At 39.1% G+C, this 12,441-nt stretch overlaps 1 protein-coding gene across 2 annotated transcripts in view; it reads left to right on the top strand.

Annotated features, from left to right (window-relative positions):
• The window catches only part of Sec63 (SEC63 homolog, protein translocation regulator), a 73,750-nt gene extending 66,849 nt beyond the window's left edge, over positions 1-6,901 (top strand). For both annotated transcript variants that reach the window (XM_050120571.1, XM_050120570.1), the window contains exons 20-21: positions 2,206-2,310; positions 3,234-6,901. In XM_050120571.1, coding sequence (XP_049976528.1) covers positions 2,206-2,310; positions 3,234-3,377 — 249 coding nt within the window. In that variant the 3' untranslated portion in view covers positions 3,378-6,901. The remainder of the gene's footprint in view (positions 1-2,205; positions 2,311-3,233) is intronic.
• Positions 6,902-12,441: the final 5,540 nt, after the last annotated feature.

The raw sequence follows: 12,441 nt of genomic DNA, 5'->3' as shown, positions 1-12,441 counted from the left end.
CCAATTTTTAATGTATTTTCTTCGTGGTGTTTCATGTAAATAATATAAAGGTTATTCCCCCTCCCCAAATTTTATATAAAAGTCAGCAAATACCATTCTTCACAACCTTTCTTTTTTTTCTAATGGTAAGATTTGGACAAGGATCTCCTGAGTTATATACAGCCTTTCCCTCCATAAGCATAATGCAGCTGTTAGCTAGGAGTCAGCACTGATGTGATGCAGGCTCACAGTTCGTATTCAGTTTCCACTCTGTCGCAATTTTTGTTTTGTCTTCAAATTCAAAATCTAATGAAAGATTACACTGTTTTTTGTTCTTAATGCTTTTTACTCTGGGGCATATAAATGCTAACCAGACGTGGGCTCTACTAGAGTTGTACTCCAGCTGCTCCTCTTTGTTTTCAGTACTCTAGCAAACTGTTAGAAGACCAGTGTAATTTGCCTCACTGCTCACTCATTATGTTTCTTACTAGTCATTTATTTCATGTGTTACACACTGTATTTGTTTGCTTCTCGTTTGTAGCAATAAGGTTTTCTTATTTCTAGGATGTTTGGGAAATCTCATCTGTGGTGTATTATTTGGGCATTATACTGTTCCCCAAAGATTTTTACCAAATGTTTAGTACTCAGCAATGGTTTTTATTTAAATCACTTTTTTACTCTGCTCTTTGTTCAGTGTAGTTTCAGTTTGTTTTAAGAGTGAAACTCGACACCATCAGTGTCGTCAGGGCATATTTTGTGTGTATGGTTGTTATCATTGTTCATTTTTATTTGATCTTTTATATTGGTTTGGATGTTTTTTTCTCTTCCTATGAAGAAATCAGCCTTTAAAAAAGAAAAGAAAAGAAAAAGCTGGGTGGTTGTGATACACGCCTTTAATCTCAGTACCGGGGACACAAGGGTAGGCAGAATCTGTGAGTTTGAGACCAGCCTGGTCTACAGAGCAGGTGCCAGGGCACACAGAGAAACCCTGGGAGAAAAGACAAGAACAACAAATATTTCTCCCTGTTTTGTTTTCTTGCCTCAGTTTTCCAAGCTCTGGGATTACAGATTTGCACTAAAATGACCAGACTTTTTTTTCTCTTAAATGGCCTTTATATATCATTAACTGCAAAAATCTGGAATTTGAAGTTTACAGGTGGATTGCGAAAATGTCATTTTAAAGAATATATTCTTGCGCTCATATAGAATTGAAATCTCTAAGTCTTATGTTACTATTTGTATTTATGTTTATGATTTGATGAAAAATAAAATATTGTTTTGGACTTGTTTTTATATAGTTTCCTATAGTTTATATTTTATTTCTTTGCAGTGGTTAGGGGTTAGGGTAGAAAAGGGCCTTATTAAAACTAGTAAATTATTTATTGAAATAAAATGAACTGAAATTATGTAATTCTTTTAGATTTGTTTTTATAGTTTGATTTTTATATATAGATATAATGAATTTTAGTTTTTCATCTTTCTCTTGCCTCTGATTCCTTCCCTTGCCCTCTGAAACCCTTTTGCTAGTGAGTGTGTGTGTGTGTGTGTGTTCCCACAGAGTTTAATTAGGAGGCTTGTATAGCATGGATGGGAGGCTATTTACTGGAGTGTAGGCAACTTTAACTACTGGAAAAATGGCACCCTTGTACCCCAGCACCTGTTAACTGCCAGCAGTCCCTCAGGTGTTGTGGGCCTTGTTGAAATTTGTCTTGTGAAGGTAACCACTACTGGAGTGAGTTGAGAGTCCGGTGATTCTGTCATGTCCTCAAGACTTCTTTTGCAGCATATCTCCCCACTCCGGCTCTAACATTCTCTTTATCCCTTCTTCTTTAAGCCTTGGAGGGTCTTTCTGGATTTTTAAGGCATAGATAAATTTGGCAAGAATTATTTATTATCTAGCCAAGTTGGTTATTTAATTCCATTTTATTTTATTAGTAATACTTTGATTCTTTACTTAATTTCTTTTGAGTTTTCAAAGTGCCAACATAGAAGATGGTTACTTTAATAGGTTTTCTTGAATTATCTACATAGAAATGAACTCAATAGTTCTGCTTAACTTGATTTTCTTTTTGTTTAGTGTTTAGATAAAATAGAGCTCACACATGTTGTTGTTGTGATAGTTTCTGTGAGTCATCTGAGGGATAAGTACTCTGAGGTAGGAAATTTAAAGGCATTCTGTTTCATTTACATAATACAGACTTCTAAGTATTGATTTTATCTTCTTAGGTAGAACTAAAGTTTCCTGCACCAGGCAAGCCTGGAAATTATCAGTATACAGTGTTTCTGAGATCAGACTCCTATATGGGTTTGGATCAGATTAAACCACTGAAGGTAAGAATACTAATGAAAAACAAATAAAATTACTGAAGATATGAGTCTAGTAACCCCTCGCAAAGCCTGAGGAAGGTGTGGGAAACATTTCCAGTTTTGAGATGCAGAGTGGGCGGAAGGAAAAAGTGGTCATCTCAGGTGCTTTCAGTATTAGATTTTTAAGGAGCTTTGAACCTCGACTTTAATTTGCTTTAGTAGGTTTTTTTTTTAATGTGTTATATTATGTGGTACTTTTCAGGGCTTTATCAAATGTGTTCTGTTTTCTTTAAAAAGGCTAGAGAGGGTGGGGAGCAGAACTCAGATTTTTACCACAGACTTTATTGGTGTGTTTATTGATTTCTAAAATGAAGGGTTTGTTTGTTTGTCTTTTTGATCTTAGAGCATAAACTTTGTGTGTGGCTTGATGCTCACTTAGTGTTCATTTCCCTTGAGCTTTTCACCCAAAGAGTTCTATTACATTAGTGAGATTGAGCAAAATCTTGTTACACTGTTAGAGTAAAGGAGCCAGTAAAGGAGAGTCTATTTCCTGCATCGGCCCTGGGATCTTACTGCACAACTAATCTTGAAGCATACTTGAATTTTTCTTCCTTCAGCCAAAGACTAATAAGATAACTACTCTGCACTGGTGCATAGGAAACATGACTGTTAATACTTTGTGCCAGAGAAGTACAGTCTTAAATGGTTCAACATCTACAGGGTCAAAATACCAGATTATATTAGAAATTCTTCTCTATTCCTGTATAAGTAGGCTTAGTATTTTCATTTGTAGAATGAAGTGTCTTTTTAATAAATGTGCTGAATTTAGAGTTGTGCCACAGAACCCATTTCTTTGTGACTTGCTATGATTAAAGAAAACCTTTACCAGGTATTTCTTCCATTATTTCTTTCCAAATTTCTAACATACATTTAATTCTTCTTTATAGTTGGAAGTTCATGAGGCCAAGCCTGTGCCAGAAAACCATCCCCAGTGGGATACAGCAATAGAAGGTGACGAAGACCAGGAAGACAGTGAGGGATTTGAAGATAGCTTTGAGGAAGAAGAGGAAGAAGAGGAAGGTGATGACTAAACACTGTTTGCGTGGACCACAGCATTTGCACATATTTACAAACATCTGCTGCTTTGTAAATTACAGTAAAGCAGAAGCAGTGAGAACTGATGTGGAGGGAAGTGTTGGCATCTTTACTAGAAATGGATACGTAAAATAGGCGCTTGGTGATGCCGTGATACAATCTGAAAGGGGGTTATTTAAAGCCTTTCAGGTATGGGGTGGTGCATTTATATCATCTGAAAATGATAATAAATCCTTTGTTGTTACAACTGTCCAGAAGTGTGGGCTGTGCATTACCTATCAGTTTACGGTCTCAGTCAGAGTACATGAAAAACAATCTTTGTTCAGCTTTAGTTTAGTAAACATTAAACTATGATAAACATTACATATATGTTTTAAGTAACATCTGCTCAATTTTTTTAATCTGTTAATAAGCCGTTATTCATTTATCAATATTTTACAAATGGTAAGATTATAACAATTCCATACATGAGTTCAAACTTTATTTTCATCTATCTTGGCCATAACTTAGCATTCTCACACATTCCACACAATACAGAGGGCTACATTTTAGAATTTTCCGTTCTTAATTGCCCAGAGTTAGCAGACATTACAAAAGTGACTTTTATTGGCTTAAGGCCTCTTAAAGCCTCAGTTGGTGTCTGCGCAAGATCTCATTCTTCTGATAAGCTCAGGGCTGAAAGGGATTGCGGGACCACACATTCTCTGATGCTTGGGTCATGTTATCCAGTCTTTTGCAAAGGGTCACTATAAAAGCTGGACCACATTCTTAGCTCTTAATCTACCTGACTAGCAGAAGCCTTTTAAAGAAAATAATTACAGCATACAAAGGAGACATTTTTTGTATTCATTTTGGACTCCTGTTAATAAAATAGAAGTTTGACTCATTTTATGTTTGTAATTGTGTTTGTCTTTTTACTCCTAGAGAAAGGGCATAAATAGGCTAATCTTTTATTTTTTCAACTAAAAGTTTAATATTGTACCTCACTGTAGAAGTGACCGCTATCTCTGTATACTCTTGGAAAACCCAGGAGGAAGAGCTGTTCTCTCATTTATTACAACCTACAGGGCAGTCTCAACGCAGAGTAATGTGTGTGATGAGTCACTGAGGTAAGAAGAATATTTTTATTACTAGATACCGAGGACACAAGTCTACAATACTCTAAGACTGATTGCAATAATCCTGTCAAACTCTCCATAGGCCAAAGTACTGTTGCAATACTAACGACCTTGTTTATTTAAAAGGTTGCTACTCTTCATGCAGAATTATTACTGGTATTTTGTTACTACAGTAGTTGGAAATAAAATTTGAAGATTACCAAAAATATGAATTTTTTTGTTGTTGTTCTAAATTTAAGATGTAACACTTAACAGTTGAAGTTGTCATCAGACCCTTGCTCACTAGTTGAATGAAGCCCTCCCTTCCTGTGCTACTGAGGGTTTTGAGTCATTTGTTTCATTTTTATGTAGTGGGTGGGTTTCCCTTTCCAATCAGATCTTACTGGAAGCTCCACTGATGGTTGTAGCTACTAGACATGCAATTGTGAGGAAGTGAAGCAGCTTGTGTCAGGTGAAAGGAGAGAGGCTAGAGGAAACTAGGCAAGCAGAATTGTAGTATTTGCATTTCCTAGCTTTGCTGAAGTAGATGGCTCAAGAAAAGCCTCCTCTAGTGGCTGTTTTCCAGAGCTTATTCAGACAACTGGCTTCTCTGGTTTACAGTCTCTGGTGAGAATTTTACAACCCGTTAACAGCACCACTTTTACAAAAACAGCATGTCTTCCATGATTGGAAATCCCAACAATTTGTCTATTTTGTGATATGTATCAACACTGCAGCCTAAGGAACCAGTTCTCCTCTAAGTACCTTAGGTGAAGGCCTCAGTTAGGGTTCTCATCTCTACTCAGTCACCAGACTCCACATCCCTTCTTTCACCACAGTGGATTAATGATATGTCCTGGTTTGTTTCTGGTTGAAAGTTGTGAGTGATGCTGTTTTTACTCTTATTCAAAATACTGACATTCTGTCGATAGAATAAATAAATATATAAATGAAAACACAGTGTGTACATACAGAATGAAATTGATTATATGAAATTAAGTTATTTACATTGTGTAATATTTTTAATCTCTAAATTTGCAGAGTATCCATCAAAGTACAGCTTTCCACAAGGAGACTTAACTACCAGTTGAAAGTGTGGCAGGTGCAAAGGTTAGCATTGTAAGACCTGACTGAGGCCTCAGACTCAAAATTAGTTAGTTGTTTATGTTCTCTAAAATTTTGTGATATTTGAAAAGAATCGCACATTGAATGAGATTCTGCACATAGAGCAGTCTCTTGTTCTCTGTTCTGCACCGAGGGGTGGAGAAGGACAGGGTGTCTGCTGGGAAGCTCAGCCCTAGAGGAGGTGTAAGAGTAGCATGGCAACCCCCAATGTGGAACTAGGGAGTTGCATGTTAGGAATGTATTGAGGCTTTCTTAGCATGTTCTGGTTTTGTTTTTGTGCTTTTGAGACAGAGCCTCAATATATAGCCTAGGCTGGCCTTGAACTCACAGTGTAGCCCAGGCCGTGGACCTTGTGATCCTTCAGCCTCAGCCTTTTGAGTGAGTGATAGGATTACAGGCAAGAGCCACCACACCTGCTGAACACATTTACTACATTTATTCAGGTATCTGCTCCAGCTAGCTCCTACCATACACTGGAGTTTTGTTTAGTAATTATCTGTATTTCAAATGCACTTCAGTACCCTACATGTTTTTGAGGGATTGTTTATCATGTATTTACTGAGTTTCCATGCCCAGGCGCTGTGACTTAGGCACTGTAGCTATGTGGACCCTCTTTGTGTTAAGAAAGATTGGGTCAGCACATGGATGGGAATTTCATTTTAATCTTTTTCCTTTGGCACAGTGGCCAGTATTTAGAATGCCCCCCCCACATCTTTTCACTAGGCAGAGGAATTATTGTTATTATTTTCGGGACTAGCTGTTGGGTTAGTTGACCTTTGTCCATCCCCTTGTCCTCTTTGGATAAAGCAAGACTTGTCCTTTGTTTTTAAATGCTTCTTTTTTGAAGCATTTTCTCAACTCTGTGAATCCCCTATTTAGTCTGCCTTAAAGTGAAACAACCATTGGTGAACTGGAGCATGACATTTACCAACTGTGCAGTGATTAGTTCAAATATGTCCCAAGAAGTTAGCATCATCATACACTTAAACTTGACACTAGGGCTATTTACAGACATTCACAAACAAAAATAGATGTGATCTTGTACATTTTCCTGTAACTGAGCTAAAAATCCAAATAGCAATCATGGGCATGCTTTAGGACTGGTTTCAGGCAGGTGTGTACATCCCAGGGGTATGCAGATAATAAGTCCATTGAGAAAATGTTAAAATGATGATTCTTTGTATTTAATCTCATCCTTTTAAATTTCTATTTTTGTGTGTTTTATAATGTACATAATATATTGTACAGTTGTACACTTATATAATTTATAAATAAATAATACATTTATTGGTGCATTATATATTTTTTTCTGATTTGGGTGCATGACAAAAAACATCTGGATACTACTGTTTTGTGGTATAGATAAGGTGAAGGTTGAGGCTGTTGGCACTGTGCCATTTGAGATGACAGTGACAGTACTCTGATACCATCAGGCATGGTTGCATTTGCTGTGTCCAGATCTACTGCTGCCCCCAAGAGCAAAGATGATGGATGCTTCTTGCAGTGGAGCGATGGGCGTGGGGAGGACACTGTAGCTTTTATGAGCTGGGCAGTCAGTAGCTCCTGCAAATTAAAGGCTGGTGTGGGAAGGACCATCCCTCCAGCACAAAATGAACCCAAACCATGCTTAATGGTAGCACTGGCTACCATTTAGGGCTGAGCAAATTGTAAACTGCTGTATTTTCCAGCCTGGCTCCAGTAGAGGGCGACAGGACCATAATTAATTCTCTTTAAAGAATGGTGGGACTAAACCAAAACCTCAAATATGAAAAAAAATTTTTTTTTTGAGATGGGCTATTATATGTTTTCAGCCATGCCTCAAATTCCTGGACTCAAAATCCTCCTCATGTCTCTGGAACAGCTGGGACTGCTGTGCCCAGTTAAAAATGTTTTCTGGATTATCTGCACCTTCTAGAATTACCTCCTTCTTTCCCTTCAAACTTCTGCATCCACTTCTTACCAACCCTTGTCTCCTTACCTGTGCACTTCACTATGTTAAATGTGCATCTGGTTGGAAGGTAAACCCATTTGTAGCAAACGCCAAGAGACAGTCTGCTGTGAATCCAGTGTGCTAGAACTACAGAATACCACTTGAAAGAAGTGGCAGTCAGGTAAGATGATGTTTTTCATACAATTTTGTTTTTTGTATGGTTTCAGCTGTGAAGTGTCTGTTGTTTTCTCTTTGTGCAAGCTAATCTACCATATTGTTGGGAGCGCTGGCTCAGGTTCCCAGGTCAGGTACAGCATGACCTTTGTGTCACCCACACTGCTCCTGCCCTCCAAGTTTCACATGGGCAGTGCCAGGTGGCTCAAGTAGACGTGCATGTCAACGGAGGAACTTTGAGTTTGGGGATCTAGCCCTTTAAAAAGGTGGGTGACAAACCTGTTCACTCTTTACTGTTGTAACAGCAAACATGCCCTCTGCATGAGGGAAATGATGCCTGTCTTCCATGACTGTTGTCTGGACACACATCTGTGAGAAGGCAGTAAGGAGCCAAAGTGTGTGTGTGTGTGTGTGTGTGTGTGTGTGTGTGTGTGTGCGCGCGTGCACTCACTAGTGTGCAGAAAGGTAAGAAACAAATGGGCAGTGGCTTTCTAGCACATCAAATTTTGTATGCACAGAGAATATTGTACCAAGAGGCCTAAGACACTTACTCTCAGGTAAGTTCTTAGTAAAAAAAAAAAAATTAGACCTCTTACTTGAGAATAGTATGTATTTAAGCCTCTTGCAAATGTTGTATCTTCCTACTAGGGATAGTTTTGTTTCAATTTGAAGATAATTCACTTATATGCAACTACAAAAATATCCAGAACTTTCTAAATTGAATTCAGTCTGTTACAATAGGAAAGTGGTGTCTGTTGTATATGGTAGCCATAGACACTTTTCATTATTGCCATCTGCACCCTTCTGTAGCATCCTGCCAGGTTGCTGTTAGGCCTCTGGTTGAAATCATCGAGGTACTTCTGAAATACTGTACTGACCAGCATCGCTAGTTCTCATTGTCCAGTGAGAGTAGATTGCTTGTCGTCTTTAAGGGATGTCTTAGAGATACTGGAGATAATACAGATGAAGAGGGATGGTGACCAAATTCAGTGATAGGCTAGAATTTCTGGTCTAGATGAAGGATTCCCTGGGGAATGTGACATCTAGTAAGAGGACTGGGATAACTTAGCTCCTTCATTTATGTCACAACTACCCTTTGTCACTGTCTTAGGAAGCCATCCTACTTCATAGTCATAGCCACGGTTTCTTAATTTCTTGAATCTCTGCCATGTTTTTTGGACTCTAGTCCTTTCCTTCAAAGCTTACTGTTCCTCTAGACAACACATTAAACACAGGACGGTGGCAAGGAGAGGCAGGAGATGTGATGGGCTGCAACCTCTTCAACTCAGAGCTTCAACTTCAGGACTTGGTTTTATTTTCCCACGATCCCTAGGAGCTCCTGCCCCACCTACCCATCCCTGCCTGAAAGCTTGAGTCTATTATGATGGAAATTATAAGGATTAATGTGATTCTCTGAGAAGAGCTTTGGAGAATGGGGATGAGACTGTAGTGTTATGATCCAATGCAGCACTTCCTTGCACATGGCAAGCCCCTGTGTCTTTCAAGTCTGCTGACTTAATGACAGGTTATCTCACCTGATGTCAGGAGTGACACCTCAGGAGCAGCATGTTTCGTGTGAAATTTAAGTTTGGCAATACTAAGGTTTGAGAAGAATTTTAATATTTTGGTATGTTTCAAAGAACATTTTTTTAAGAATATTCTTTAAAAAGCCCTTTACCTCCAGATTTCTGGAATTTTCTTTGCATTTGGTGCTTAGCCTCCAGTTGGCCTACACCCCTCCAAGCAAAGCATCATAAGGAAACAGAACCTTTGGGGTTTCCGCTTGATGTTTCCTGCCTGCAGGAGTGAGCCAAGTGCTTTGCTCAGGAGCCACTGGCTCCTTGTCCCTCTGAGAGTCAGACATGATGAGAACATAACAACAAAGGGCCAGAGAAGAGAAGGGGTTTGTCACATCTGAAGACCTGCAGAACCCAGGACTCCTGATGCCCATCCCAATGCATGCATGGAAATGGAAGCTGATAAATCACATCCAGGTTGTAAACTAACCACTCTTCACTAGCCTGCAGACAGTGGACCTGGATTACACAAGGCTCAGTCTCAGCCCCTAGCTCAGAGTTCCAGGCTGGAATAATGTGAGATCCAGTTGTGTCCATCTTTGTGAGATTCCAGGTTGTGTGAACCTGTGTTAGCTAAAAGAATGAAGGTATTTTTAAAATCCCTCTCAAGTAAGAGACTCAAGTGTAAACAATTGTATATCTGTCTAGAGAGAAGTGGTATGTTCTCCCCAGTCTTGAATATAGCTTTAGTGGCCCTAAAAAGTAGCATAAAAGTTCAGAATGCCCCTCTGACTTTTTTTCTACAGAGCTGGCCCAATAACGTTCACTTTTATCACCCTAATCCAAAGCATGATAAGGATCTGCTCAAGATATCTCTCTTACCAGATCAAATTGTTTTCATTTCTTAGAGACTTTTGCCCCCTGCCCAATAGATTCTAGGGCCTAGGGCATGCTAACCTCTGAGCTACACACCACCCACACACCTCAAACTTTTTTCTATGAATTTATTCAACTTTTTAAGTAAATTGTCAAGGTTGGCCCTGCATTTTTGATCTTTCTGCTGGGATTATAGGCCTGACTTGGAAAGTTTCTGTGATGTTGATACGAAGACAGAAGGCTAAAGATGAAAGTGAAACTGTCTCTGAAGAGTGCTGTCCCAACATGAACACTAGGTTTAAATTCAAGCTCCTAAAATCTCTTATCAATTATTTTTGTTGGCACGAAGTTACAAAAATTCACCCCAGCAATTTGTTCACAATTAGACACACTTAAGATTCCCCCATGTCGGGCATAATATGCATGAGTTCTTCATATATGCTGTTTCCCCTAACATGAGACTTAAAAAGTAACTGATCTAGTTCACTGCATGGCACACTATCGAACTGAAACATGAGTGTTATCCTGCTCATATAGTCGAGGGTGAGACTCCTCATGTTTCCCATGCAGACTGAGAATCCATGTTCCTAAAAGGTGTGTTGTGTGTGTCTAATACACGCAAGAGTTAAGTAATGTTCTTTGTGTTTGAAACAAGTGTCTCATGTAGCCAAGGCTGGCTTCAAACTTGTTACATAACTGGGGATTATGTTGAACTGCTGATTGTTATGGGACACAATTCTTGGGGAGATGTGAACCCTAAATAGGGAACTGATGATGACAGATCAGTGTTAAATACGGAAATCCAACTCAGTAAACTGAGTTTTATTGGGGTTACTTACCAGAATACAGATGAGGGGTTACTTACAGAAGCAGAAATGAGTCAAAGACAGCTGCTTCACCAAAGTGTGCCCCCCCCCCCCAGCATGGATAGCAGCTCACACAGTCTGGAAAGCCAGGGTACATTGTTCAGTCTGTAGTAGTTCAGTCAGTTGGTCTGAGCCTCTTCTGTGGCAGCTTGGCTTATCTGAAAGTGTCTCATCAGCCCTTAAAGCTTACATGTGCTTGGGGAGAAAGAGGTAGAGGGATCACCTGAAGCCTTTGCATTATTTATTTTCTGAGTTTGGCAAGCTTCCCTGTAGGATGGAGTGTTTCAGCTCCACTTAGAACATATTTTTTTTATTTCACCTCCCTTTTAACATTCTGTTTTAAAACATCCTGATGGGCGTGGTGTTAAGGTTTGTAGGCCTTTAATCCCAGCACTGGAGATGCAGAGGCAGGCAGATCTCTGGTTTGAGGTCAGCCTGGTCTGCATAACCAGTTTCTGGCCAGTTAGGGCTACATACAGATAGTTTGTTTCAAAAAAACCAAAAACAGCAACAGAAAACAAACAAAACTTACCCTTGTTGCTTCACATCTGCTTTAACATTCTATATCTTAAGCAGCTTCCCTCCAAATTGGAGGTTAAAATAAAGCCACATAAAGATGAAAAATACACAGAGAGTCTGGATACTGTATGTTATTATGCTCTCTTTGAATTGTCTAAATGCTGAGGAAGGAGCAACAGCTGCTAAAAGATATTTGCTTATAAATGCTGCTGAATTAATCCAAGATAGGTATTTTGAAAATACCTTGACTTCAAAATTGAGGTCAAAAGGTATGTTACTTTGGAGAAGAGATTTTGCTTTTGTTTCCACAGGAAATGAGAGGCTATGGATTTATTCTGAGTTAAGAAAAATCAGGTTTGATCAAGGAAGACTACCTGAGAAATCTTCCGTAGGAACAGATGACCCGGATGTCTGAGTTCTACATCCAGAACAGATTCAAGATTGTTGCCTGAGATGATCAAGACTCACAGGATACTCCAGTCAGGACTTGATCATAATTCTAAATTTTCTTTAGGTCTCCAAAGATTATCAGTGCCCCCAACCAGCAGGAAGTAGCCTGGAAAACTACACCCACATTCCCAAAAAATGGACTATGGATGTTCTTGGGTTTTTTTGTTTGTTTGTTTTTTAAAGAGGGGTAAGTGGTGCAGGACAATTGTCTATATTCTGCTAATTATGTTTTAAATAAATGCTGATTGGCCAATAGCCAGGCAGGAAGTATAGGTGGGACAACCAGACAGGAAGTAGAGGTGGGTCAATGAGAACAGGAGAATTGTGGGAAGAGGGAAGTTCCCTCTGCAGATCTATCCAGACAGAAGAAGCAAGATGTGACTGTGCCGCTGAAAAAGGTACTGAGCCATGTGGCTAACACAGATAAGAATGGGCTAATGCAAGTTATAAGAGTTAATAAAAAGTCTGAGCTAATGGGCCAATCAGTTTATGATTAATTTAGACCA

The sequence above is a fragment of the Alexandromys fortis genome, unplaced genomic scaffold, assembly GCF_014885135.2.
Source record: "Alexandromys fortis isolate MF-2015 unplaced genomic scaffold, M_Fortis_MF-2015_v1.1 scaffold_175, whole genome shotgun sequence".
Taxonomy (NCBI): domain Eukaryota; kingdom Metazoa; phylum Chordata; class Mammalia; order Rodentia; family Cricetidae; genus Alexandromys; species Alexandromys fortis.
This window is presented reverse-complemented; position numbering and strand designations above follow the sequence as displayed.